The 26,634-nt window shown below is 38.8% G+C and overlaps 1 protein-coding gene across 4 annotated transcripts in view; it reads left to right on the forward strand.

Moving 5' to 3' along the window:
• RUNX1T1 (RUNX1 partner transcriptional co-repressor 1) overlaps positions 1 to 26,634 on the forward strand; it is a 112,380-nt gene that overhangs the window by 18,613 nt on the left and 67,133 nt on the right. The window contains exon 2 of one of the 4 annotated variants that reach the window (XM_027737365.2): positions 1,308 to 1,480. The exons of 2 other annotated variants lie outside the window; for them this stretch is intronic. In XM_027737365.2, coding sequence (XP_027593166.1) covers positions 1,393 to 1,480 — 88 coding nt within the window. In that variant the 5' untranslated portion in view covers positions 1,308 to 1,392. Of the gene's footprint in view, positions 1 to 1,307; positions 1,481 to 16,132; positions 16,271 to 26,634 lie in introns of those variants that run through there. One more of the 4 variants, XM_027737368.2, reaches the window with a different exon arrangement.

Genomic DNA, 26,634 nt, shown 5'->3' on the forward strand with positions numbered 1-26,634 from the left:
TGGGCAATTGAAAAGTACACAGTTCACGGTAAGGCACAACTGAAAGGTAAATTTATTGCCTGTGTAAGAACATTATGACAAGTCGAGAACTTTATACTAAATAAAAATCATTTTAGAAAAGTAGTTATTGTACACAAGTTGAGGAGTCCTAACCATATTTTGCAGATTATTTTACAAATACCAGAGGCAGTTGTGTCACACTGAAAGCTCCACAGTTGCCAAATTCTGGGTAGAGTCCTGCAGTTCTTACCACTTGTTTTCACTAAAATCAGTGGAATTTTAGCTTCTATCAGGGCTGTGGGACACTGGAAAGAAAGGACTTTGGTGAACTTCTTTGTTCTGAAACCTTAACTTGGAAAGGTTTGTTTTGATTTGGGAAGGGTGCTTGTTTGTGGGATAGATTGCAATTTCTAGCACAAACACAAGTGATCTTTTGCAAATGCCCTTGGGTGATGCATTTTTTTCAGAAAGATCTAGTCCAGAGAGGGCTGAGCTGGGTTTCATGCATGCAGCTGCGGCAGCTCCTTATGCATGCTTAACTTTATGTCCTGAAATACCTGAATAGTGGTTGCAGACTGAAGCATGTACGTAACTGTGTGTGCCTGGCTCTGAAAATCTTTCTGTCTTGACATAATTATGAACCCCTGAAAAGCATATTAATGTCTTGGAAAACCTGACAACACTGTAATACAGACTCATATAAATGACAGAGTTTTTGTGTAGCCCAAATAAACAGTTTCTGTAGGTGCTGGAGTGGGAGGGAAATTGTCTTTTCAAAAGTGGGAGGATGATTTGTAAATATATCAATAGGTTTTTGATCTGCCTTTCTTTGTTTAAATGTGTTTGCTGTTATGACTTACAAGTACAAATCAGTATAGCAATGTCTAAATTGGGAGGTCTCTCTTTTTAGTAACCATGTTCATTTAATAAATGATTCTCTAGAGCTTCTGTTGAACCAGGTAAAGTATATAATATTTTATATTATGTAAATGTATTCAAAACCAAGCATTTTTATAGAATTGACTACTAGGTATAATATAGGCTGCCCTAGTTTGTTGCCTTTTGTATGTCAACTTTTTTAACAGAGCAAGTTGTGAAACAGGCTTTGTCGAAGAATTGATGCAGTTTTAAAGTGCTGCCTTATATTAGCTACAAAAATGTGGTTAATTAGTTTAGAATGATAACGTTTCTGTCTTCCCTTTTTATTTAAAAGACTACTATTATAATGCAAATGAAGGGGTGTGGTGCTTCAAACTGGCTGTGATATATGCTTTTTTTTTTTTTTTTTCATTTGTTGTTGTCAATAGAAAAGATTGATCTCTGGGCTGGTGAACATAGTATCTGTCCCAGTCAGAAAAGGAAAGAGGAAATTAGCAGAGCGATTGGTGGAGAATGATATCTGTCAAAAGAAACACTTGGAGAGCACTGAGTTTAGTGATAGGTGACTGCCGGAAAAAAGGGAACTTTGAATTTTGTCAAGGTAAGGAACGGAAAAATATTTGATTTTATTATGTACATACCTTTTAGAAGTTATTTTTAATGATTGTACCTTGCCTTGTAAACTGTAATTAAAAAAGAAATCTTTCCTTTTAGCCTCCAAAGAGTCTGCCTAAATCAATGAAGGTGCTGTCTTCGTTTTAATATCGCTGAGAAAGAGTACAGCAATGCCAATAATATCCCACCAGTGATGACTTTTCTAAAATCGTAAATACGTATATGTGAAATTTTTAACTGTGGAGTTCTTTTTGTGTTTTTGATGACATAGTTGCTCTTTATATGTAAATATTATTGGCTGGGTTGTGGAAATAATGAAGTTCAGTTTCCTGAACTGTGAGGTGGAACAGTATTTGCAACCAGGTTAAGGGACAGTTGTAATCACATTGGCATAACGCTTGTTTGTAATTTAGTGGAGGCCTCTGGTAAACTCTTTGCATTGGGAATCTGTGATAAATTTGATTGAGATGATATTGAGAATGGATATTTCTGCTTCTTGTATGTAAAGATTTTTACTGGAAAAGTAAATCTGCTATTGCAGGACAAAATTTCTAGATAACGCATGACTGTCATTCCTATCTTTACTGTAACTACATTTTTTCTCCTAAAATGGTGTGTCTGGATGGCAAGAAACTGCTAAACTGATTTTAAGTGCTTTTCAACACACTTGGATAACTTTCTTTCTCAGTACTGGACCATATCACCTGACATAACTTTGATAGAGTATGATACCAAAATAAGGTGAACAGTGTCTGAATACTCTGGGCTATGCTCTGGTCAGTTTTAAAGGTAGCTAAGCCTTGATGACATCACTTTCCCACCTGAGACACCATGGCCCATGCTGCTCTGTCTGTGGAGTGTGGAGAGGTGGAGAACAGCTGAGAGCGCCAGTGGGAGACTCTGCACATGGCCTTGTGGAAAGGAGCTGGGCCTGAGGTTTTGTGCACCAGTGTGAACATACTTTTAAAAAATTAAATCCTATTAAAAATGAATTTACATTCTAATTCGAGTTCCTAGCTCAGTTTAAAACAAGTAAGTGCTTCTCTGGGACCTTCCTGTACTCAGGCAGCATTGGAAGAGAATGAATAATCTTAGCAGGGTTTCTTCTTGCATTTTTATTTTGCTAATTTAGCAGTGTGTAGCTTCTGACTAATTCTCCTTTTTACTATCTACAGTCTGTTTTTCAAAGTGCAAGTGTACCCTGTACAGGTGGTTGTTGGTTGGTTTCTTTTGCCATATGGGTCTTTATAAAGGATTTTAAAAATAAATAAATATAAAAATAAAGATATGCCTGAAGCATGCAGTGCTGGCATACTAATGGGAAGCTTATTGTGGTTTATTGCTGTCAGAGCACGTGCAGGATAGTGGAAATTTGGGAGAAGGGCTTATTTTCTAATATCATTCATTTTTATAGAAAGGGAATTAATATGCCTAAAATCCACTTCATCTTTATAAAGCCAAATGATCTGATGGTACTACTGAAGTATTCATAAATGGAGGGAACAGCACCTTAACTTTCTTATTCACCATTGTGCCTGTATCATGTGGGTACAGGCACATCTCTGCCATTGTGAAGTTGCTGTGTACTAATTGATTCCCTTTCCTGTGCAGTTCTATCAGTGTAGCCTTATACCTAAATAAACACATCCTCTCTATGACACATCTTACAGAGTTAATGATACTGTATAGTTTTCACCGTGATAATGAAGAATCCGAAACTGCTTTGTAGCTCTTAGAGAGTGATCAGTGGTGAAGTGTTGTTAGGCATTCCCATTTTGACATTTACTTGAATTGAGGTGACTGGGTAAGGTACCTATGTCTGGATGTATTTGTTTTTCACATGCTGAAAAATTTTAGTCTTAAATGGCCCAAGAAGCTCCACGTTTTCAATGAGTGTTTGTTTTTTTTTAATATGAATGAGTGATTTGAGGTGAAGCCAACACTATTAGAGCTTAACTTAATATGGATCTTGCTGTGACCAAGATTTGACTTGCTATTTCATACCAAAATGGAATAAAAGGCAAAGTAAAAGGTGTTTTGAATCTATTGCCTCCTTGAAGTAACAGCCTCTTGTAGCACTGACTACCTCTGCTGATGTGACCCCTTTCAAGCATCCTCATCTTTGTTTTGCTGTTTCAAAGTTGTCTTTTCTTGGTTTCCTTTTTTATCTTCAAAACAATTGCTTGCTTACCAATGTATCTTAAAGAGTACAATGGAAATAATAAACCCCCCTTCTAACATACCACAGATGTAAAAGAGGACAAGTGTATTATAGGCAGTGAATTGTCCTTACAATCAGATTTTCATCTGTTCATGTGGTGCACACCTGTGGCTTGCTGGCATTGCTCTTGATTGGAGTGTGAGAGAGCTTAATAAAAACCAAACCCTGGATGACAAGGAGAGGCTCCATGGCACACATGGGTTACTTCACACCTCGTCAGAAAGTGAAGTTTGAAACAGCTGGTTTGGAGAGAGTTCTCTGGTGTGAGAAAGTGTGTATGGGTAACTCTGCAAAGGGAACCTTGCCCTACTCGTTGCTACCTTGCAAATAAGGCATTTTTCTCTGTAGGTCAGGTTGATTTGGGCAAGTTAAGGGCAGTGGGCGATTTCTGAGTGAGCTTACTTTCTGAGCCAGTAAGAGTGTCCTGGGCAGGAATCCAGCTTTTGAAGTACAAAGAAAATAACCCATAATCTATATAAAATGCTAGCGGATGGGGAAGGGAGGAACTTTACAGAGAATAACTGAGTTTGAGAACAACTGTGTTAAAAGTAGAATGTAGAGGGAGTGTGTGTGTGTGACACTAATATTTATTTTTATTTGAAAGTACGATCTTTGAAGCCTTTGAGGTGAGCAGAGGACGAGCTCTCGCAGTGATATTAGTAAACTGAAACCAAGCACTCCAGCTCAAGTTCCTTTTCCAAAATTATTTTTTCTCCTAAGTTTGCAGAGTTTGGGTTCCTCCTCTGTGCCCCCTCTCCCTCTCCCTCCTCCTTTCCCCCCAGTGTATTGTGGCTCTGATAACGTTAATGGGCTTTGCCCCACATGGAGCAGCAAGTGTATTGTACCACTGCTCACTGATCCCAGGTCAGTGTGATGCGTGAAATCAATTTATTTGAATCTCTTTGCCTGTATAGGAATTTGGCAGCGTGCCAGTTGTTTTCATTTAATGTTCTTTGTGTTGAACACAGACAAGCAGGCATGCTTTTGTACTCCTCTTTCTTCTGGGCTCTTCTCTTTTCAGCCAATATTCTATTCTGTGGATTTTTCAGAAAGAAGTAGCAATGTGTTGCCTTTTTTAAAAATCATTTTTGTTTAAATAGCCTCTAAAGAGCATAGAAACTAGGTCAGTCACAGAGCAACCCTGTGTAGGGTTTTCACCAAGTATAGGTGGTAACACCTGCCTTTTCCCATTTTTTAAATTTGGGAAAAAAAGAGAAAACACTGGTCTATTTTTCTAATGCTTGATTCTATGATTTATGTCCTCTTGTAAGACAAAGACTCTTCAATAATGCTTAAATCAGAATAACTTTATTTCTAAATAAGCAAATGTCTGGCAGTTGGTTGGATGAATTGGCAAGACTTTTCAGAATCTTTTTCATTTTGAGTAATGACCTTAAACTAAACATTAATTTGAGAATCCCTTGCCTCATTTTTCTGTCTGTTCATCCCCTCCCCCCGATAAATTTAATATTTTGAATGGTTGGCTGAAGAACAACTACCCAAAAGTACCCATTTCTTTAATTTTTTCCTTCTTTTTGTGAAAAAGCAGCAAAGTGTGCGGAACAGAGCAAATAATTTAGCCCTTCTTAAATGGGGGGAGTGGAGGTGGGGAAAGAAATAGCTGCAGATATTTCCAGGAGGATTTGTTTTAGAGCCTGGTGTCAGGAGAAGCAGAGCAGTAGAAGACTCTGCTGATGCTCGGGGTGGTTGCTGCGGAAGTTGATGTGCAGAACCGCGGAGCCGCGGCACAGGGGTCAGACTCGTACACATCAGCCCTGTTTCCTTGTTTAATTACCTGAAGAGCAAAACATCCAGGCTGGGAGTGTGTGAAAACCCAGTATCTCGAACAGCAGTTTGCTGCTCTGACATCCTGCGAGGCCAGCCCCGTCTGTCCGCAAACGTCAGGGCTGGTTCCTGACAGCGGGCTATCTCTGCCGGGCCTCGGTTCCTTCCATTCAGGAGGCATTGTGTGGAAGAGGGTTTGGTCAGGAATTTGAGGTTCCTGCCGGTTCTTCCAGCCCGGACAACCCTGTGACAGATAGGCTTGACTTTTTTCTTTTAAAGAATAATAATAATAAAAAAAAAATTGGCTCTTTTTAGTTTTTCCCTTGTAATTCTGGCATTGATATAATACTGACTAAAACAAAACTTGTTAACCCTTTTGCTTCTGAATTTGTGCCTTTTTTCTTTTACTTGATTCTTCCTCCCCTTGCTTGACCTCTTTTTTTTCAGAGATCAAGTCTTCTGAGGAGCAAATGGAGGTGTATTTAGTGCTATGCAGCAATTAAACTTTTGAAAATGGAAGTTTTTTTGTAGTTATCATCATACTTGGCATATTAAGTTTGTCATTTTCAGCATGCTTGGCAACAATATTTTTCTTCATCCCATGGATTCAAGCCAAGCCACTGTTTGTTTCTGGCATGGCCCATTAAACAGTAGTGTCAGCTATCAACACTTCCGTTCTCACTATTCGCGTGATTTTCTTAGGTGTCCAGTTTGATGTTCAACTTTAAATGTTGGGATAGGGTCAGCTATAGCCCTTGCTCCTTGTAGCTGCTGTTTATTGAGGTCACTCAGCAGACTGAAGGTGCAGACAGGGCTCTGTGCATCACTCAGGTTTGCATCAGTAGATTGAAAGTGTTCATTGGGATGTAAAGCTCACGGTTACAGCTGGAAGATACTGAATGTTTATTTAGGCAAAGGCCTTGAATAGGTGTTTGGAGGTTTCTTTGGGTTTTTTTGTGTGTGTATGTGTGTGTGTTTGTGAAGAATGATAAATGAAGAATATTACTGTTATTTGTACAATTTTAATACTAGAGTTTATAGCATAGTGGTGTTAATTGTTGTACTGTCAGAACTTAAGATCACCAGTTACAAGCAGTAGAGAGAGAAAACATAATTAATAAGGCTTTCCAGCAAAAGTGATTGTAGCATGTGAGTGTTGCCTTTTATTGTTGTGGGCAGAAGCTGTTCCAATAACGATATTTGTGGTTGTAGGAGTAGAGAAGGAGAGTTGAAAATTAACGAAGGTTTCATTTTGTTTCACGCTGAAAGCTTTCGATCCAGTCTGTACAGTTATGGCAGCAGTCTTGGATAACATATTCATATGCTGGGGATTTGGGGTACTTTGTAGGTGAGATTGAAATCTTTCGTGCAGTAACTTAGATTTTCCCTGCTATTTCATTAGGAATTTGCAATACAGATATAAGGGCATACTTTTCTTCTTGCATACAGATATTGCCAGACGAGGGTTGTGGGAACCCTTCATTGAGAGCTTTCAGCACACATAAGCAGTTGGGAGTCAGCAGTAGAGCAATGGAACCAAAAGAGTCATTGCCATCTATTGTGCCACTAATCCTCTATCTGAGAAGGATTTGCAGGGGATGGTGCAACAAAAGAGCTGTTACAGTGTTATCAGATTGATAATCGTGATCTGATGAACTCTTAAATATGTACATAATCCTTCACCTTTAGAATCAGACCCCTTTTTTTATTACTAACTTCTTAGGCTACTCTGGTGTAAAGGTGCCTTTAAGTAAGTGGATTACTTAGACATGTAGTTTTAAATGTCTTTATCCTGTCATACTGTAAAGAAGCTGTAATTTAAATAAGCATTGTGTGTTTCTGTAGGATGAAATTCACTTGCCCTCTTGAAATTACTCAGTAGTTGACAGATGTCTTACTCAAATAAAGGCATTAATAGTAAACACCAACATACTGTACAATGGTACTGTTGTGATGTCACCAGCACTACTGTGTGTATAAACGCTTAAGCAGATGTGCTTGAACTGTCCATGACCTGTAGCCAACCATTGCCCACCTCAACCAGCAGCACATTAAATGAAAGTTTTTCTTGGTCATGTGGTAATGACAACCATCACATTGTCTTTCCTCCTACTCATCGGGTGTCTAGTGCCTCTTTCAAAATGGCAGAAAATTATAGCCCTTAAACCATGGTTGCCACTCAAAAATGCCTCAGAGATAATGGTTTTAAGTCAGCACTTGCTTGAAAAATATTTATCTTGGCCATCGCTGCAAGTCTCTGCTGTGACAGTCTTGGTTAAGGAAAGTTTTTGCAGATAATGGTTCCCAAGCTGGTTTGGGATTTATTAAAACTGACACCTTGCATTGTGCCCAAACACTTACTGCTGCTCTTTGCAGATGTTCTCCTAGTATGAAGTGGTGTAATTTGCTCTTGGTATGAAATTATACTTCATAATCACCTCTTCATTCTTCTGCTTCTCTCCTGAATGGCTACAATGAAGCACCATGTGTAGTACAACACAACAAGGTAAAAAGAAAATACATTTAAAGGCCTGTGTTCCTCAAGGCTCCTCTCAGTTCCTAAAGAAACAAAGATTTAGTATGTTAATTTTCCTTAGCTCTTCTGGATTAGAAGCAGTCAGATTAGAAGCACAAAGATTAGGTCAACACATTGTGCTTCCAGGAAGCGTGGTGTGCTCCTCTGATTGCACATTAAGTGGATCCCATTCTGGCTTAGTTTAGTAAAGGAAACCTAACAGGCACAGTGTTTGTCCCTCAGTGATAGAGTGCTGGTTGTTGCAATTTCGTTTCTGCATTAATTGTGGATAATATTTTATGATAGTGCTCCCAGTTTCAAATCCTGGAACTTCTTCTAGCTTTCAGGGTTAGCAGAGGTGGGAGAGGATGAATGTCCAAGGCAGTTGGAACAGAGCACACGTCATGTAGTGAATTGGAGAAGGGAGATGTGCAGCAGAGTGAGGAGATGGTCTTATGAATTTAGGAGCAGATATGATGGTAGAGAGAAAACAGAGGGGACTGAATGGAAGAGAGAAGAAGGTGATGGAAGGTGTAACCTAAGGGAACAATGGAAAGAAAACCTTCTCTTACAGCGATAATGCTTTTCCATCATCGAGGGTTGAATGAGTCTGTGTACTGATTCGGTTCTGTTTCCAGATGCTGAACTGCATTAGAGCAGTTCACTTGGTAGTATTGCTTTGCCATTTTAGCAATTACAGGGTCTGCCAGTGGATTGTTCTGTTATAACTGTGAGAAGACTTATCCATAAAGAATCACTGTTCTGTTAGGACTTAGTTCTCTTCATGTAAAAATGTGCCCCCCGCCTCTGTACCACTTGGACCCCCTCATGCATCAGGGAAAGTAAAAATATTTGATGATGAGGTGGCTTTCTCACCTGGCTCTGAAAAGCAAATAATTTAAATGCGGAAATAATGCTTAGCTGTCCTAGATATGCTGCAATATTTATTTATAGCCCTCATTCACTTGCCCTCTTGAAATTACTCAGTAGTTGATGGATGTCATACTCAAATAAAGGCATTAATAGTAAACACCAACATACTGTACAAAGGTACTGCTGTGATGTTACCAGCACTACGGTGTGTACAAACACATAACCAGACGTGCAGAACAGCCAGCTTTCCAGCCCATTACAGTGGAGACCAGTGCAAAGATTTGCTACCTGATTTAAGACTAAGCTTTGTTTTCTGAGTACTCGTCAATTTGTTTTACAGGCACAATCTTATCCTTATATTGTTGAATATATATATGTGTGTGTGTGTTGAATAATACTATTCTTTAATTTCCCTTATATATCTGATGACTGTTGTGGTTTGCAAATTAATATTGAGCTCATCAGGAACAATAGCTTTGTACGAAGGCCCCTTTGAATGAAGCTTTTGTACCATTATAAATGTAGTAAAAAAGTACAAGTTGATCAATGCATGACAAAGGGGTGAAGAAAGGAGGTCAAGAGGTAAGAATATTTGCATATAAACCATTCCCCCCCCCCCGTTGAAAATGGCAGTACAAGCATAAATAAATGTTTTGTATTGCTGTGTATTTGCTCCACCTGGTGGATTTTCCTGAAAGTGTTTTTAATCTTCCTAATAAGGGGAAGCTGTCTGTAATTAAATATAAAAGATATTACCCAGAGTCAAGGCAACATTTTTTTTTCAACATTTTTTTTTTTTTGAGTAGCAATAGCACTGCTGGCAGATTTGGGGAAATAAAATATAATTTGATATTTGTCTTGGCCACACTTGTTCAGTACAATGATCTCTACGAGAGCGTAGCATTCCAAATCCATTAGTAATAACAGGTTATTCTTGGGCTCATTTAGAGTATTCTTGGACTCATCTAGAGATTAGTAATTGCTAAGTCCACGTCTGTGGCTTGTGGGGACTGTATGTGGTCAGTGAAAGCGACAATTTGCTGTGGCTTCCCTCTCTTCCCCCCCAGTTTTTGAGCCCCCTGATGAGAAGTAGTGTTATCAAAAAAGGAGTTACTATGCTTAAGTGTTAGTGCTGTACATCAGTATAAAGTCTGTCTGTCATTAAGCTAGCTTTGCAAACATTGTTTTCTTTGGAATTCTTAAGGACTTGGTTATGCTTTGATCGTCTCATTGTTCTCCTTAGGTTATTTTTTTCCTTTAGAGTGTAATGGCTCCCTAACAGAAGGTGAAGTTTAGAAAATAGTGTCTCCATATGCAAGGGATTTGGAGACCTTTTTATTGTCTTTAAAAATGTCATTCATAGTCCTCATTAGCATTTATTGTTGCAAGCGTACAAGCAGAAAATGTGAAATTGGTATGTCATGAATAGCTCCACAGAGCTCTGGAGCCCTGAAATTTTGCCTGCAGTGTGGTGTGGGGCAGGCATTGAGAGAAAGCTGGCCAGATGGCTGCCAGCACAGAGCAGAGCTGCAGGTTTTTGTCTCTGGTGCTGAGAGGAGGGAAAGTTCACTGGAGCATACGCTATCACCCTGTGCGTTTTAACAAAACTAACTCGCCATCAGTCAAAACGGGGAGGTGGTGACATTGAAACAAAAGTTTTCAATATAATGTAACAGTGCTTGTCAAATGAATAAAATATGTTTAGTTAGTGTCACAAATATTGACATGTTACAAAGAAAAATGCAAGGCTCGAATTTATGGTTAGTGGTAGATACGCTTTCACACACATATGCTCTCATGTTATCTTTATTATGAAGATCCAATACATTGAAAAGACATCGATTAGAGGTCAAAAGTAGGGTTAATATACTACAGCAGGAGGAGTTTCCCTACCCGTGTTAAACGAGCAAACACTCTGAGCTTCAAGTCAAAAAGCATCTGATAGCTTGAAACCCTTTTTTTCTTCTTCCCTTCTTACCCCTCCCCCTTCCCCCCCTTCTTCTTTTTGTATCTTAAAATATGACCCTATTTAAGCAGGAACAGATATTCTCATCCAGGCTTCTCTAGGTCACACTGACTGTGTTCTTTCTCTGTTGGTGAGACAGCATCTTCAGTATTTTCTTGTGTCCTTTCAGAAATAATATCTAATCAATATCAAATTTTCTAAAGTGCTTGAGTGATGTCTATGCACAGATGGTGTGGTAATTTCCTTTGAAGTCAAATGATGATAGAAATTAACAGTCAATTCTAATTTACTTTGCCCACATTATAGAAAATATAGTATTTAATAAAAATACGAGGCAAAAATTGTTCAGGCCAGATCAAGTGAAAGAAGTAGACACTAAAATGGATACTTATTTGTGAGTTTGTCCATGTGAGCGTTCTTACTAAAATGTATATATAGAGCAAAAGAGCATGCATTCTTTAAGACCTGAAGCCTATGTTGTCCCTCCCATTCTAAGTCAATTAAATTTTGTGGAACTATTCTTCCATGATAGGTCTTTATGTATATTTCATCATTTTAAAACCTGAAATGTCACTGGAATTTCTGACAGTACTCAACAAGAATTAATGTCTTTGGTTCTTTTTTGATCAAAAAGTAGTATGCAATCTAGGTTGTTAAGTCTAATCCACTGTTAAGGTTGCCTTTTCTTAACAGATGATTTAAAACACTCTTTAGAGTATTACTGAAATATGGATATGACGTATAAGTTTTCTTAACTGAAAAGACATGAATGCTTCCTCATCTCCAATGAATTTAATCCAGTAGTCAGTGTAACCGGATGAACAGTTTGTCTTAGACAACCAAGGATGTTTTCTTCCCACCTTGGTGACTGTAGGTTTCAGCTGCTGAGTATTTGATTTGTGTAGGTAATCTCAATTAGTCTGTGTTTCCCAGAGCAGTGTATGTTTTAAATGTCCCATTTGTCTTTTTTCAGAAGTCCAGAAAGCCTTGCCAATAAGGAAATGCTTAGGGAAATGTTTAGTGTTATCTGGCAAATGTTTTGTGTTGCATGCATTCAGAGCTGCTGTTAACAGATAAGCACATATCTTATTGGAATATATAAATTCTATTTCCAAGCAAAGAATTAGAAGGTTGTAAAGAAGTGCCTTTCTTGGATAGCTTGAGCCTTTTGTGGTAGTGCAGTAAAACCAAGGAAGGCTAGGTACAATGTCACGGAAAAAGTAGCACTGAGAGTACCCATTACGGGCCTAGGTGGGCTACCATTGCACCAGGCATTAGGAGATACTTTGGGCAGCAAGAAATTAGTGAGCTTCTCCTGAAGGTGTTGCCTTTACTGTACTTTGGTTGGACAGTCAACTGAATAATGTTCAAAAAGCATCCAGAAGTTGTCATCCCCTGTCCCTCACATGAGCTCTACAGCTCACACATTAGGTGGGTTTGCCCTGTCAGTGGGATGCCTTAAGAAAACACTAATAGCTTCCAGCTGGGTGGAAAATCAAAACGTTTTGGGGCTGACAAAACTAGTAGATTTGAATTTGAAAGCCCAGCTAATGCCTCCATTTTTATTTATCACTCGCCCATAAAAGATTATTTTCCAATATGTCAGCCTCATTTGGTGGCCAGTGGTCTGAAAGTGAAAGTGGAACAAGCAAGCAGGGAAATCTGGACATTAGTGAGTCCGCCCTTTCAAGCTGGTGTGCCACTTTGTGGAATGGCCTTCCCTGAGATTGGGGGGGTCCTAATGACCATTCATCAATGCTCGTTGACTGATCATTGAGTGCCTTCTCATTCAGTTTATCAAGTCTTGCACATAAAAAGTCAGAATAAGCATTATTCAGCTTTGTTAAAGCCAACTAGGAGTAAAATGCTCCATTTGAACCCATTTTGCCCTTGGTTTTTCACTTTGTTAATGCAGTCCTGCTTAAATGAGTGCTTTTATTGGGTCTGTTAGAATATCTGAAACTATTAATTCTCTTGTATTGAATAGCTGGTGGCAGGCCAGAGCAGATGGGGTAGAAAACTATTTGGTTGGGTGTATTGCTTTCAATTAGGATCAATGAGGTTTCAGCTCCTTTGAATTAACTCACTTAATACCCACTGTGTGAAGTCACAATGTATCACAACAGTCTGCTATAAGTAGAGCGGTAAGTTGAGAAGTCCTACAGAAAAGCTTTGAGTTAAATTCTTCCTTCACTGTTAATAGAGAGCTTTCATTAACTACAGATGCGTTTCAGTGGACTTCCAGTCCCTGTTATTAAGCTGGGTTTGCACAAAAGGCAACCTCTGTACTTTTTAATGGTGGTCGTTTGGAATTTCTCTTTTCCATCAGATCCATGTCTTGGATCTGATATCATCTTATATCATCCACTGCATAAAAATCTTTTTTCCCCTCCTTCAAACATATCAACATGGAGACTGGTTTACCTTCTTTACCCATGTTCAAAATAAGGACTTGCAGAGGGTGATTTAAAATTATTTTGTAAAGCATTTTGAGTGATTGTCAAAGAGGGAGCTGATGCCCACCTAGGACGGCGTAGCATAACGTGCACCATAAAGAAACTGGCTAAAGATGATCTTCTGGTTTTCCACTCTCTTTGTATCCCTTTCACTTCGGTATTACACATAACACTGACTCTTCTACTTCAGCAGAATTGTTCAATGTTAAAACCACTGCCTTTCTTTTCTGGGTGGAGAATAAAACCATTTTACAGACTGTACTGTCTGCCTTTGCTTGGCCTGAATTTGGCTAAAATTTCAGACCTGGTGCAAAAACTTTTAGGGCAAGCTTTAAGTGACTGCATTAAAAACGGGGGTGGGGAAAGTGAATAAATATCCACAGATATTTATTCAGGGAGGACTGCCAAATGAGTTGCAGCCTGCCTCAGTGTATTAAATAATGAGAGGGGAAAACTATTCATGCAGCTGGCTGCTTGAGAAAATGCTGAAGTAGTCTCAGATGCACAGGCATTCTGTTAGCCCCTTCCATGAGCAGACTTCTAGGTGAGAATCTCCAGGGATCCAGGTTTTGTTGACGTGGATCAATTTAAGTGGCAATTACTGTAGTCAGATAACAGCTTAAAAAGGCTTTTTACACTCAGAAAAAAAGATGCATAATCGCGCAGCATATGGAAGTTCAATTTCGTGAGCCATGGTCTGTGGATTTACAATGTACTGATATTAAGACCTTCTTTTAAGAGTGAATATCGTTCAGTGTTATTAAAATGCGTCATACCTTTGACACGTTACTTTCTACTCTGAAGCTGATTCAGGCTGCATCTATGTTGATGAAAGGTTGCATTTCCAACTGTGAAAATGTTTTTCCTTTCATGTAGAGTACAGAATTACAAAAGAAAAACAACACAGCACATACAATACTAACTGACTGGTTTTAAATGCATCAAATAATAAAACCATAAGGACAGTAAATTCTTTAAAGGCCTTGTTGGCACAGACTTTGCTTGTCTCCCTTTGCCCTCTCTGCTTTTCTCCCCTTCATGAAACTGGGCTGTCATGAAAATGTTTTCATGTTTTGGTGTTTCTCTTGGGCTCTCTGACACTCAAAAATCCATTATAGAGAACTTCCTTAGAATAGGTATCTGATGAAGATGAAGAAAAGACCTGCCTCAAGTAGCAGACTTGCTAGTTAGGGTGTTAGTGCTGGGGTGTTTATTAAGGCAAGGGAAGCTACTCCTTTTCTTCTTGATAGTCTTAGATTTGCCAGTCCTGTGTTTAGAGTCTCTCTCCTATATAAGTGAAACTTAAGGATGTCACTTAGATAGTGTTAGAAAGTTATTATGGAAATATCAGTAAATTAAATGTCTCATTTTCTTTAGAGTGAGAAATATTCATGAGTTCAGTCCGGACATTGGAAGGACTGTTACTTTCTGTTTAATTTTGCATGTGTGTCCTTTTCCTAAATAGATTTTTATCAGGCTCTTGGCAGCTAGAGGAAAGAAGAGGAAGGCCTAAAAGCAGAGTTGTCTCTGCGTAATAGAGGCAGAAGATGGCATAACACAAAATCGGGGGGGTGCATAAATAAGTACACAAGGACAAACCTTACACTGACAAGATACGACTGAGAATTGTTACCTTTCCATAAAGGATTTTGAATGTATACTGCAAAGCCAAAGTCAGAACCAAGTCTTAGATGCTAGTTGCTAGAGAAATGCTCATTACTAAAGGGAGAAGCTTTTGCAAGTGCTGAATGGGAGGAGAGTTTTAAAAAAGATGATATTTTTCCTTGTGCCTGGAATTTTGTGCAAGGCTATACATGCTACAGAAGGCATGCGTGTGTTTCTTCTGAGAGGCAAAGATGTTTTACAAAGGACTAAAGAGGGACTGCTGAGAAGAAAATAGCCAGCTTTAGATAAAGCACTATAACAAAGACTTGTAGTTTTATGTATCATAGTGTCCATTAAAGCTTAATAGGGAAGAGTGAATTGAACCTAGGCAGGCATACCTTATTCATGTGAAGGATAAACATTTAAGGGGTACCCGAAATCAGAAATTGGGAGGACATGATTGTTTAGCTTTTGAAAAAGCTTTACAGGGAAGATTTTGTTTTCATCCCCCATGGATCACCATGCAAGGTAAAGGAGAGTAAGCTGCAAATGTTTGGAACATATCAATGGAGGAATCCCAGGGGGTTAAAAGCACTATAGTAAAATATAAGTGGTCTGCTTTTTAAGTGTCTTCTATTTTACACATACTACTGCGAATCTGAGAAAGGGAGTGATTTTGATACTCTGTTCCCTATAGTAAAGGAGAATAATAATGACAAAAGTGTGGGAAGAGGAGGGGGGATTCTCTTGTATGTTCTCATGCACGTTTTGAATTTCTGACTAAATAAACAAACGTAGTCCTGTGGAGTGTAAAATTATGGCTGTTAAAGAATTAATTTGTTTCTGCTTTTGGAGGGAAGCTGATTCAAAGTGATGCTTTTTCTTTAATTGTTATCAGCAGAGGAAAGGGTTAACTTTTAACGAAAAAATGAATAATTCAGTGTTTGGCTTATCACTCTGCATTTTAGTTTCTGTTCTTTGGTCATCTGGAACTTGGTGTGAAAGGTAGAGTAAAAGGAGTCAGCTGAGGGGAGCCGGGGTTGTGATAATTTGCACACACATCCCTGTCATTGTTCTGCCTGAAGAGACAGGGCTGGGTTCAAGGCCACATGTGCTCCTGTCATCATTCACATTTCTGCTCCAAGTGCAATACAGAGTGTCAGCTCTCCATCTGTCTTTGCCTGGCAAACGCACGCGCCCAGCATCCTGCCTCCAGCTACGCTGCCACAGCCAGTTCTGATGGCCCTCCTCGCTTCTCTCTGTTCATTCCAGAACAGGAGGCACTGAGCCCTAAATAAGCTTGCTTTTAGGAGAGAGCCATTTACAGTGTGGTATATTTTATCCAAGGATGCCTGGTGAGTTGAAATTATTGCAGCTCTTTCGGTTTTAAATGAGGAAATGCTAATTGTTTTTTTGATAGTACATTTTCCCTCTCTCTTTTTTTCCTTTTCTCTTTTAATATAGAGGGTGATTTGCAAGCTGATATGGGTACAGAGCGATCGCGGATGCTAATTCTGTTGTGTATGTGTTTGGGGGAGGGGATTTTGTGCAAGTGAACTGCCAGAGATGATACTTACAGCAGGACTGGATGTTTCAATGGAAAGGGATAGAAATAACAGAAAGTCACCGGCTTTGTGGGTGCACGTCTCTGCACAGGGGATCATTTTTAGCAAAGAAAAATACAGCTTTGGGCTGGCTTTCCTGACTGTCATCTGCACCTTGAATCTGCAAACATTTGATCGGCAGAGATCATTCACAGCAGTCACCCATTAGCTGAAATTATCTCTGTGAAAAGCTGTTTATGTTGGAGAAGTGAGGGAGATTTATAAAACAAATTATTCGAGCCTTGTCCTAAATGGTAGTCCTTCACTGTCACCAGGCAAATCACTGAAATATGTTGATTCAAAATAAAACAATAAAAAAAAATCTGCTGAATTAGAGGAATTGCTGTAGAGCTGGGAGTTGTAATACGTCGGTTTCCTCAGGAAAATATTACCCTTGGATTCTACGATCGCTTGTCTAATTGATAAGTGTTATTGCCAATAAAAACTCTTCTATGCAGGGTGATTTGTCTGTTGCCTTTTCTTAGATGCTTGACCACGACTGAGTGGATTGAATTTGGTGTGTTTTGTTTGTGGGTTTTTTTTTTCCCCCCTTTGGTAAGGACTGGAAAAAGCCATGTGCCTGATTATAACAGCCTCTGTTCTGGATAAAAAAAGAGACGGGACTAGAGATCCTACAGCTGGCTGGTTCTTGTGGATTATTTGGGTAGGACAGGCAGAAGAGGCTACGCTTGATCACAGAGAGTCTGTACACCTCGCAGATGGTGTTTTGAAACAGTATCTGCCAGTTTGCTGCAGCCACAGTTGCATGTAGGTATTGCCAGTTGTTGGAAGAATGTTTTCCTTTCAGCATTTTTATACACGGTCATACCCTACTGCTGGTATGTTTGCTGATCCTGTGGTTGTAACAAGAAAGTGGTCTCTGTTTGCTCAAAGCACAAGGCTAAGAGGATTTATATGGTTGAAATATGGGCAAATTAATTTGCATAGATAACAACTGAGGGCTATGAAAGGTCAGTTTAACCCTTTAAACGTCAAATTTGATTTGCATGCATTGCATTCCTGGGAATGTGGTCTTCATTAAAAATACCATGGTAATTCATTAATTAGGAAAACTGTGCATTGTGCATAATTTGAATCCACTGATGTTTCCCTTATGTTTGTATGAAACTCATCTTCTCATGCAGTTTACTATTTCTGTGTTTTATCAAGTTATTTAAAGGTACTAAAATAACACATTCTTACGAGTTTTGATCTTTGTGTGCATTATTTGGGGCTGTTGGCAAACAGTGTTGGAATGCCTAGAGTGGAGGTTTTTGAAAACCTATTAAGCCTTTGGCATTTAAATTACTTAATCTACCTGCTGGTTAAAATTTCATGCATCTTTAATCAAAATGGCATGTGCGACACTCGAGTATGTATACCCTTATCAATACTCGTTAAGCTTTACCATTAAATAAATCTTTAATTTCCAGTATTCTCTTAGAGCAGTAGCAAGGAAGAAGTGTGTTTTAATGTCAGCTCCGAGTGTTAGAAAACCTTGCACTTGGATACAGAGAATACACTAACAGCTGTGACTGGGAGCATGTGCCAGAATGGAGATACTTGAACAGATCTGACACTTGGCTATTTTTGACACCCATCTGCACTTTTTTACTCTCCTCTAGGATGAACTGCCTCTCAATCTGTTCACAGCATATTTTAGCCCTTTAATATTGTGGTGTTGTGTTTTTTCAAATGGGCATTATTAGCCATCTGGGGCAGATTTTGTATTTTAAAAGTAAGCACATTATGTACAGGAGATTAAAAGGATGTGTATTTTTATGTAATCTGATATTATGTCAGTGCCTTTTGTGTATGTGTGAAGTCTTGATTTCAGAAGCATCCCTTTAGTGATTCTGACATCTGAAGTCCTTCTTTTGGGGAAAGAACAGGAAGTAATAAAGACGAGTTCTGGTTTATGTGTGGTGATAACACTTATACAAACTAAATTCGCCCTTCAAAGACAAATTGCTGGTACTGTTATAATTGTGACTCGCTGCTCCCCTCCTCACTTCCCTGTCGGGGCAAAGCGACAGCAGCGAGGCTGGCTAATGAAGCTCTGCAACAGCCATTCAGACCTCTGCTAAGGCACTGCTGCAACTCTGAGAAAAGTCACGAGAAAGATAATCCCGTTAACATGCAGCTTGCTGTAACCAAGTTAACCATTTTGTCATTCTATCTAGTGAACTCTAGGAAGCGTTTATCTCTAAATAATTGTTCCTGGGGGAACAGTGTTCAAATCTAATACTGTACACCAGTTTCTCTGATTACTGTGAATGTGGTGGTTGGTTTCTTTTTTTTTTTTTTTTTTTTAGTATTGTTTATTCCGGACGTTATTTATGAAACATTACAAATCTATCAGTCATTTTATAGTACTTTCAAAGAACAGATGTTGGCCTACAAAATGCTTTATTATTGCCCATGGCAGTATTCAGCATGGTTTCCTTAAAAGGACAATCAGTGATCACAGTCATTGTAGCCCAGAAATAATGCTGCTCTTTCAGAAGATGGCCTGGTATTAGGTCAGACCACCCTTTCTTTACTTCTGCTCTCCAGATGTGGCTGCAACTTTTTTTTTCTTTTTTTTTTTTTTAAGTTCATGTTTCAAAAAAAAATGGGTTTGTTTTCAAAATCTGGTTTTACTTAAGATATCTCCATCCTGGAGTGCATTTCATAAATTGCCCACATATTTTTCTTAGCAGAGAACTTAACTGGCTGTAATTTTTAACACATGGCCACATCATGTGATATTTTCAAAACATTTGCACATAGCTTTAAGAAGGTCCCGGCAGAAATGATCCATCATCTCACAGCCAGCCCATTTCTTAACAGCATATCTGCATTTTCCATTTAGCAGAGCTATATATTATTAGCTTACATTTTGGGTAGTAAAACAGTGTATTGCTGATTGTAAAACATGGACTTTATTATCTGCTGAAAATTGATTTGGCATTTATAGCCACTGTGTACTAGAGTGGCTTTCTGGTTTTAACATTAGTGCTTGCAAGTGATGATTTGTTTAAAGAACAGAAACAAAATTGCCATGGACATAACTGTTAGTGTCCTAGTAACTGAACATTTGGATTATCCACCTGTTTTTTAAATACATGCATCTAAATGCTGTTACACAGCAAAAGTCTCCTAACAGTCCATTAACCAACTTGCTCTGTTTTAAGTTGCAGTTGCTATGCTGTTATATTAGGATAATTCTGTGTCTTACAAAACAAGTTTCCTGCCAAATGGGGAAAATGTGTCTGGAAATACTTAAGTCTAAGTTTTAACCTTGCATCATTATTCCAATCATCCTGCATAATGACTTTATCTTCTTCAGGATTCACCTATTGAGTGAAAAGCTCTTTCTCTAAGAGGACTGTGGGTCACTGGGTTCTTCAAATACGTATGGTAGGGTTTGGGAGGTGGCATGTGATGACTTGTTTTTCACAGTATAAAAGTTTCTTCGTCTTTTATGGTAGTAATAAATTCCAAAATCTGCATAACATTATTGCTCTTATTTTAAACCCATGGGGCTGTGAACTGCATCTTGCTACACATGCGTGGAATGTAACTTACACATCATGGAATGCAGATTGTGCTGCAGAAATAGCTTTAATATATATATTTAATCAAGGTCCAAAACACTTTTCCTGTGAAGATTTAGTGCTTTATAACTCAGACCTTTAGCTGGAGAGGAACGAACAAATCAGTTTCTCGAGACTGGTACTCCCTGGTGTGCCTAAGATGTTTAGAACTGATCACATCTTGATTTGAAGATTTTGGACTCCACACTCACATATTTAAGGCATGATCGTCATAACTTGAAAATCAATGTAATGTGTGTATATGCAATTTAAAAAGAAGACCTGAATACTAATTTTGCATAAAATGAAAGGATGTGATGTGCCAGTTTAACGTCCAAATAGAGAAATTGATTCATATAAGAGTAGAAGACATGATATCTGGTCCTTTTCAGGACATGTACATAAAGCTGTACCAGTTTTCTGGTTTGTTTGCTTCCTTCTGTTTTCTTCCAAATGTTTACATGAGGGATAACTCTACAAAAAATCCGCTGAAACCCGATCTTTCACTACCAGCTCACAGACTAAAACTAAGTGCACAAAACAACTTCTGCTCTTGAAGCACTAACTTCCCTCGAAATCCAAAGTGCCATACCCCAACTATCCTTATTCCAGAGGCATCACTATTACAGATTTAAAGTTTCCCAAGCATGTCAAGTTGCATCTATGCATGCCAAGATCTGCCTCAGTATCGATAGCGTTAAGCAGGCCAGTGCTGAGTTCACATCTATGAATTTTTGGAGTTGAAGCACTTCTGTGTCTGAGTTGTTCACACACTTAGATCTGGTAGGTAATCTCAGAGGAAGCCCAAAATATATTCAGAAATGTTGGTCTCTTCACAAGCGTAGACTTACTTTTTGTTTCCAGAAATGTGTGTAGTGTAAAATGGAGCACAGAGCCAGCAATGCTGAGGCAAGTAGAGATTAAATTGGGAAAACCATAGGGCACAGCAGCGCTTGGATTTTCTCTTAAACGCAGACACGGTGTAGCCATATTGGCCCACTTGGCAAGACACTTCTTTCAGTACTCTGCTATACTAACTCCATGTTCACGCAGTTCCTCTGTGAAGCTGGTGAAGCCCTTGCCATGCTGTACCGTGCTATCTATATTCACTGGCTCAACTCTCCAGGAGTTCAGCCGTCTTCCCACCAAGTTGCATTTTTGCAATGTACATTTGTGCTTTCTGCCTCATGTTCACGAGACTCACCAGACAAAGAGCAGGGTCAGTGCAAGTGCTGCTTCCCCCTTGCTGCAGTTGATCTTGGGCCATGTTCCCTCCTGACATGTTTTCTGTTCAGTTCTCAGGGTAGGACAAGAGCGATGGAGATTACTCCTATTCACAGAATAAGCTGCTAATTGCCAGTAGCTTTCCCCCTTGCTAAGAGAATACATTCCAGACCTGAGCTTGAGCAAGCAGAAGGATTTGAATTCATGTATTTTACATCCAGAGTGAGGCTTCCACTCCAAAGACTTGAATAAATAAATTCAAAGCTTACTTCTTCCATCTCCCCTAGCTGGTCTTACACAAACCAGTTCTACTTGCCAATCTTCTGAAGGTGAAGATATGGACATCTTTTCTGGAGGAGGTAGTCATGCTGTGGATCCCATGTGTCCAAGTTACTGAGGTTCTTGGAAGGCAGGAGTAAAGCCTCCTGTCTCCAGTATTTTCATGTTTGTGTGCTGTAGGCAGTTGCTAGTTAAATATAACTAATTTGATATCATCTTTTCTGTTATGAGTTGTCTACAGCTACCTAATGGGAGGGTGTAGAGAATATGGATGGAGCCAAACTCTTCTCGAGGTGCATAATGATAAGGATGAGAGGCAAAAGGCACAAGTAATGGACCAAGTAGATACGAGGAAAAAAATTCTTCACCATCAGGATGGTCAGAAACTGAAATAGTTTGTCCAGAAAGGTAGTGGTATTTACATTATTGAAGATCCTAAGCCCCTGGCAATTTGGTCTAAACTACACATGCTTTGCAGCAGAAGCGTGTGGACTGTGTGATTTCCTGAGGTCACTTCAGCCTGCATGATGATTCTTTGTTCTACTGGATCTGTTAAGTGTTCTGGATACCCAGTTTGAGGTTCTTCAGCGCCGTGTGCTGTAGGGGAGAGCAGAGCAGTCCATGGCACTGGCTTCTGTGTTGTGTTTCAGGAGAAATTTCAGCAGAGTTGGGCTTCTGGGCACCCAGAGTTACTTACTCTTTGCATTACTTGTCTGAAACCATTACTTGATCTGTAAGATTACAAATGAACTTTGCGTGGTGGTAGAAGAGCACAATTGTCAGGCTCGGTGCTGTTTGAGAGGGCTGCACCTCCTTCTCCTGGTAGCTCATGGAGCTGTACTTCCACATACCAGAGCTGAATTTATTTCTTTTGTGCTGTTGCTATTTTTATTTTTTCTCTACTAGTAATTTCTTGTTTACTGCCAGTTATAGGCAGAGTGTGAAGAAAGAGCCTCATTGTGAGCTTTAATTGCAAAACAACTTGATACAATAAGTTGCTGGAGACCTTGGGATTTGAGAGGAGGCTCTTCAACTGGAGGTTCACAGACCTGAGTTTTGTCCCTGTGCTGCAGCACACCACCTGTTAGTAATGTTCTTGCAGCTGATTTAAAGCTGTAGTGTCAAAAGAGACACTGAAACAATCCAACTTCTAAAAATCTCCTGCCCAAATTCTTATGGCTTGAAGCTTGCAGCCTTACTTGAGCTTTTCCATGATATTGCGTAATTAGTTGTGCATTTATTTCTGCTTCTTTCTCTTGGGATCTGGCAATCTTGTGAAATTTTCATGAGGAATAATTACCTGGTAGGACTCACACATCTGAATTAATTTAAATTATCCAGCCAGCTATTTAGGTATTAATGTGGATAAATATTCTGGAGCTATGCCTGCAACTTAACTGTGCTTGTAAATGGGCACATAGTGGAAGTCAAAGGTGGCAGGAAATCTTTCTGAAGTTCAAAAGGAAATACCATCAGCAGTGGACACAGTTATTAAGAGTACTGCTCATATGGTTCTCATTCATTATGGACATCCCTTTGGAAGCAGACTGTAACAAGCTCTGCTGCATTTTTGCATGTCGACAATACTGAGCTGACAAAGACCAAAAGAAGTGTGGAAATAGAGGAGCGAAAGGAATTGGTATTGATTACCTCTTGGAGGAGATGCTGAAGATTAAGGAAGAAAAATGTATTTTGGTAACCCTTCAAGCGTACTGCAAATTCATGCTGATATGCTGTAGGGTCAGGCTGGTATCATTCTTGGTTAAAGAAAGGGGGTTGCTGTAATGAACTGAGATTTGAGGGAGTGGGATTTTAATATGCTTAATTAACTGCAGTGAAGTTCGAAATGATGATTCAAGAAGCAGGGATATGTTTTACCTTTTGAAGTCCATTGCCCTTTCCAGCTTATCAGTACATCTCTGCTGGGGCTTAAGGCACTACTCTGTCTTCTGTAAGTCATTTGGAAAGCATGTCTAAAATTTGACTTGTTACCCTTTCAGTTCTAATGCTTTATTAGAATTTTCTTCATGTACTTATAATCCTCCAAGGCTTGGGAGCCTTCCTGTGCATCTCCAGTGCAGATTCTTATAGTTCTCCCTTTCTCTGTGATTCTTCTAGCAATGCTGGGTTCACTGTCTTACTGTCCTCCTGTTTTGAAACCACATCCTGCTAAAGGAATAATCTCCGCATTTAGTGATACAGGGCCTTTCCCCTTCTTTCAGATCTCTCCTTAGTATGTGTTTTGTGAGTCATGAAGCACACATGACTCAAATAGTTTTTCTGCCGCAAGATTACAGTTTGGAAAATGTGTGCACTCGCTTCGTAGGAAAATGCAGCCATAATTTGATTCTTACTTCTGAACTGTACATTCCAAATGTATTCTGGTGGCCCTTTTAAGCCAGAGCAATAACCATGTGTACATAGCCCTGAATTGTCATTGTAATGGTTTTATAATCCAGATAAATGCCATCTACATAGACTTTCCTATATGTGACTTCCCCATATAATTCCTTGGATTTTTAAAAGAATCTTTTTTAAAGGATTTTGCGCCTCGCAAAGCACCATCCACATCTTTCGTGGTTAGCAAATACAAATTAACATTTATTGTTTTAATTTTATTTTTCCAGTCCATTTCACCACATAATTGTTGATTGCGTAATTATATCTGCTAGATTTGCACACACTTATTTGTATTCTATTTAGGAGAAATTTGTCTAACTGAAATTTAGAAGGGGTCATTTTCTGTGACAGTGTTACTGTTTCTTATAGATGCTTTTCTTTGGCTGGAACTGTACTAGATACACTGTTTTTGACATTTTAGACTATAAACACTGCAATGTACAAAAATGATCTGTAAAAAACAGGGATATGCAATAATCTCATTGAGAAAGAATTGGGATTTCAATCAGTTTTGAAAGTGAAATCCTGAGTGAAACACAGGGACCTTGAGAGTTACTAACACAGTAAAGAAAGAGGAAAGATGCTCATTAAAGTAACTGTGGTTATGTCTGTAAAAGAGTATAATTAGATATCCAGCGAGGTCAGATGGCACTGTCATTTAATAGCTTTGAAAATCATCAGTTTTATTCTTGGAAACTAGTTTGCAACAGTTTACTGTGTCTTTGGGCTTGATGTTTTTAGTTTTCATTTCTCCACTGGCAGAGGAAGGACAACTCAGATTCTAGAATTCAAGTGGTCCACATTGGTTGAGTTCATACTTCCACGGCACTGTAGGATCTCCTCACTCTAGGATCCCAAAAGAGAGCTTCTGTCGATCTCATACATATTAGATTTTGGAAGTAATTTAAATTACTTCATTAAAATCAATATTTGATTATTTTACACCGAGATCAGCGTTTCACTGCATTGTATCTTCAGAAACAAAAGCAGTCCTTTGCATTTTTAAAGGGGATCTGTGCAGTAACAAATGTATATTTTACTTTTATGAATTCCTAATAGTCAATATGAGCACTTCATTGTCCCCTTGCAAATAGAGAAGTGAGATGGGAATACTATTTGTGTTTCTCATGTTAAATTTTTAACGTATTTTGAAGAATGCTTATCTATTTTTGTTAATTTACTTACATCTCTCTTTACATTATTCTCTAGTTGGAAAAGCGAATATGTATTTGGGTTTTCTATATTTATTAAGTGAGGCTGCTGCACAAGAGATGAATCTGTGCATGAAACTTTGACGGAGAGCTTGGTATGAAAGCAGAGTCTACAGAGCATGCCTAGCAAATTCTCTGCTGGGAAGGCTGGTGTTACAGTCTTTCTTTGCCCTCTTCAGACTCCTGCATAGATGGAACCGCATCTTGGGTTGGATTTGCATGGTTGCTTCTCAGCTGACCCGCCAGTCTTCTGCCTGTGGCATGTCAATTGATAGAGTAGTAATTTCCTATTCCTTTCATTTTTAGGAAGGAAAGTAATGGTATTTAATCTCCAGAGACCAGCAGAAACAGAATCCTTTCATTTACGTTGCCTTAAAGGTTTTGATTCAAACTGCTCTCATGAGTCTGTAAAAGCTCCAAAGATAAAAATACTACCTAAATTTCAGGTATCGACCTGCATCTCTCTGTAGAGTTGCAAGAGAAATGATACACTCTTTCCTTAGTTAACTTCTATGTTTTCTCAGAAAGAGCTTTGTGGATGCTGCTAAATAACTTGCTTTTTCTTGAAGGAATATAGAAAATCATCATGCCTTGATTTCATCCTGACAGCAGCAGATATGATTGCATGGTTTTGTCTGGGACATTGGTTCAAGACAGTCTTGAAATAATGAGTGTCTATTGCTTAATCACCAGGAATGTTAAATAGTTTTGTCACAAGTGTTTTTCTTTTTGGAGCCTGTAAGTGTTTTTGCTGTCTTGCCACACTAGATATAGAATAGATGCCTTGATGAATTACCCAATGGGGATTCTGCTGCAGAAATTGATGCTTACTGAATCAAAATCAAAGCCTTTTTTTTTTTTTTTTTTTTTTTGCTCCTTTAGTCATTACAGTAAAACTGCTGGGTTTTAAGTATGTCTGCTTACCAGTCTGGATATGTGCACATTGTTGCATGCAATTGCTGGCTTTTGGATGGCTTTTTGCCACAAAATAATATGATGATGCAGATGTTCTGATGCTGTTTTTTAAAACAGCTGATTGTGGATCTGATGCTGAAAGCTGATCAGGAACTAGTATATATCATCTTGTGATCCAGACTGGTTCCTTTGGGAGTCAGCTCTACTGTTTCAGTGTGTTGTAATTAAATTGAGTGCTGTTAAAGTGTCAGAAATTACTTTATAAGGCAGGATAATGGACTTAAATAGACTTATTTGCACAATGCAAATCATAATCTAGCAAATTACACTTAAAGGCTGTGTATTAAGAAACAAAAAAAACCCCAATATTCAATAGGAAGAGAAAAAAGAAAAAAATTGGTCTCATTTCTGAGTCAGTCCCTAAGATATCCTTGCATTAAAGTCTATCTGATCTTAACAGATGCTAGAATAATGCCTATTATTTGTGAATAAGTCATAACATGCTCTG

This window comes from Pipra filicauda, unplaced genomic scaffold (assembly GCF_003945595.2).
Source record: "Pipra filicauda isolate LSUMZ 115617 unplaced genomic scaffold, ASM394559v2 scaffold20_size4479445_pilon, whole genome shotgun sequence".
In the NCBI taxonomy this organism is placed as follows: Eukaryota; Metazoa; Chordata; class Aves; order Passeriformes; family Pipridae; genus Pipra; species Pipra filicauda.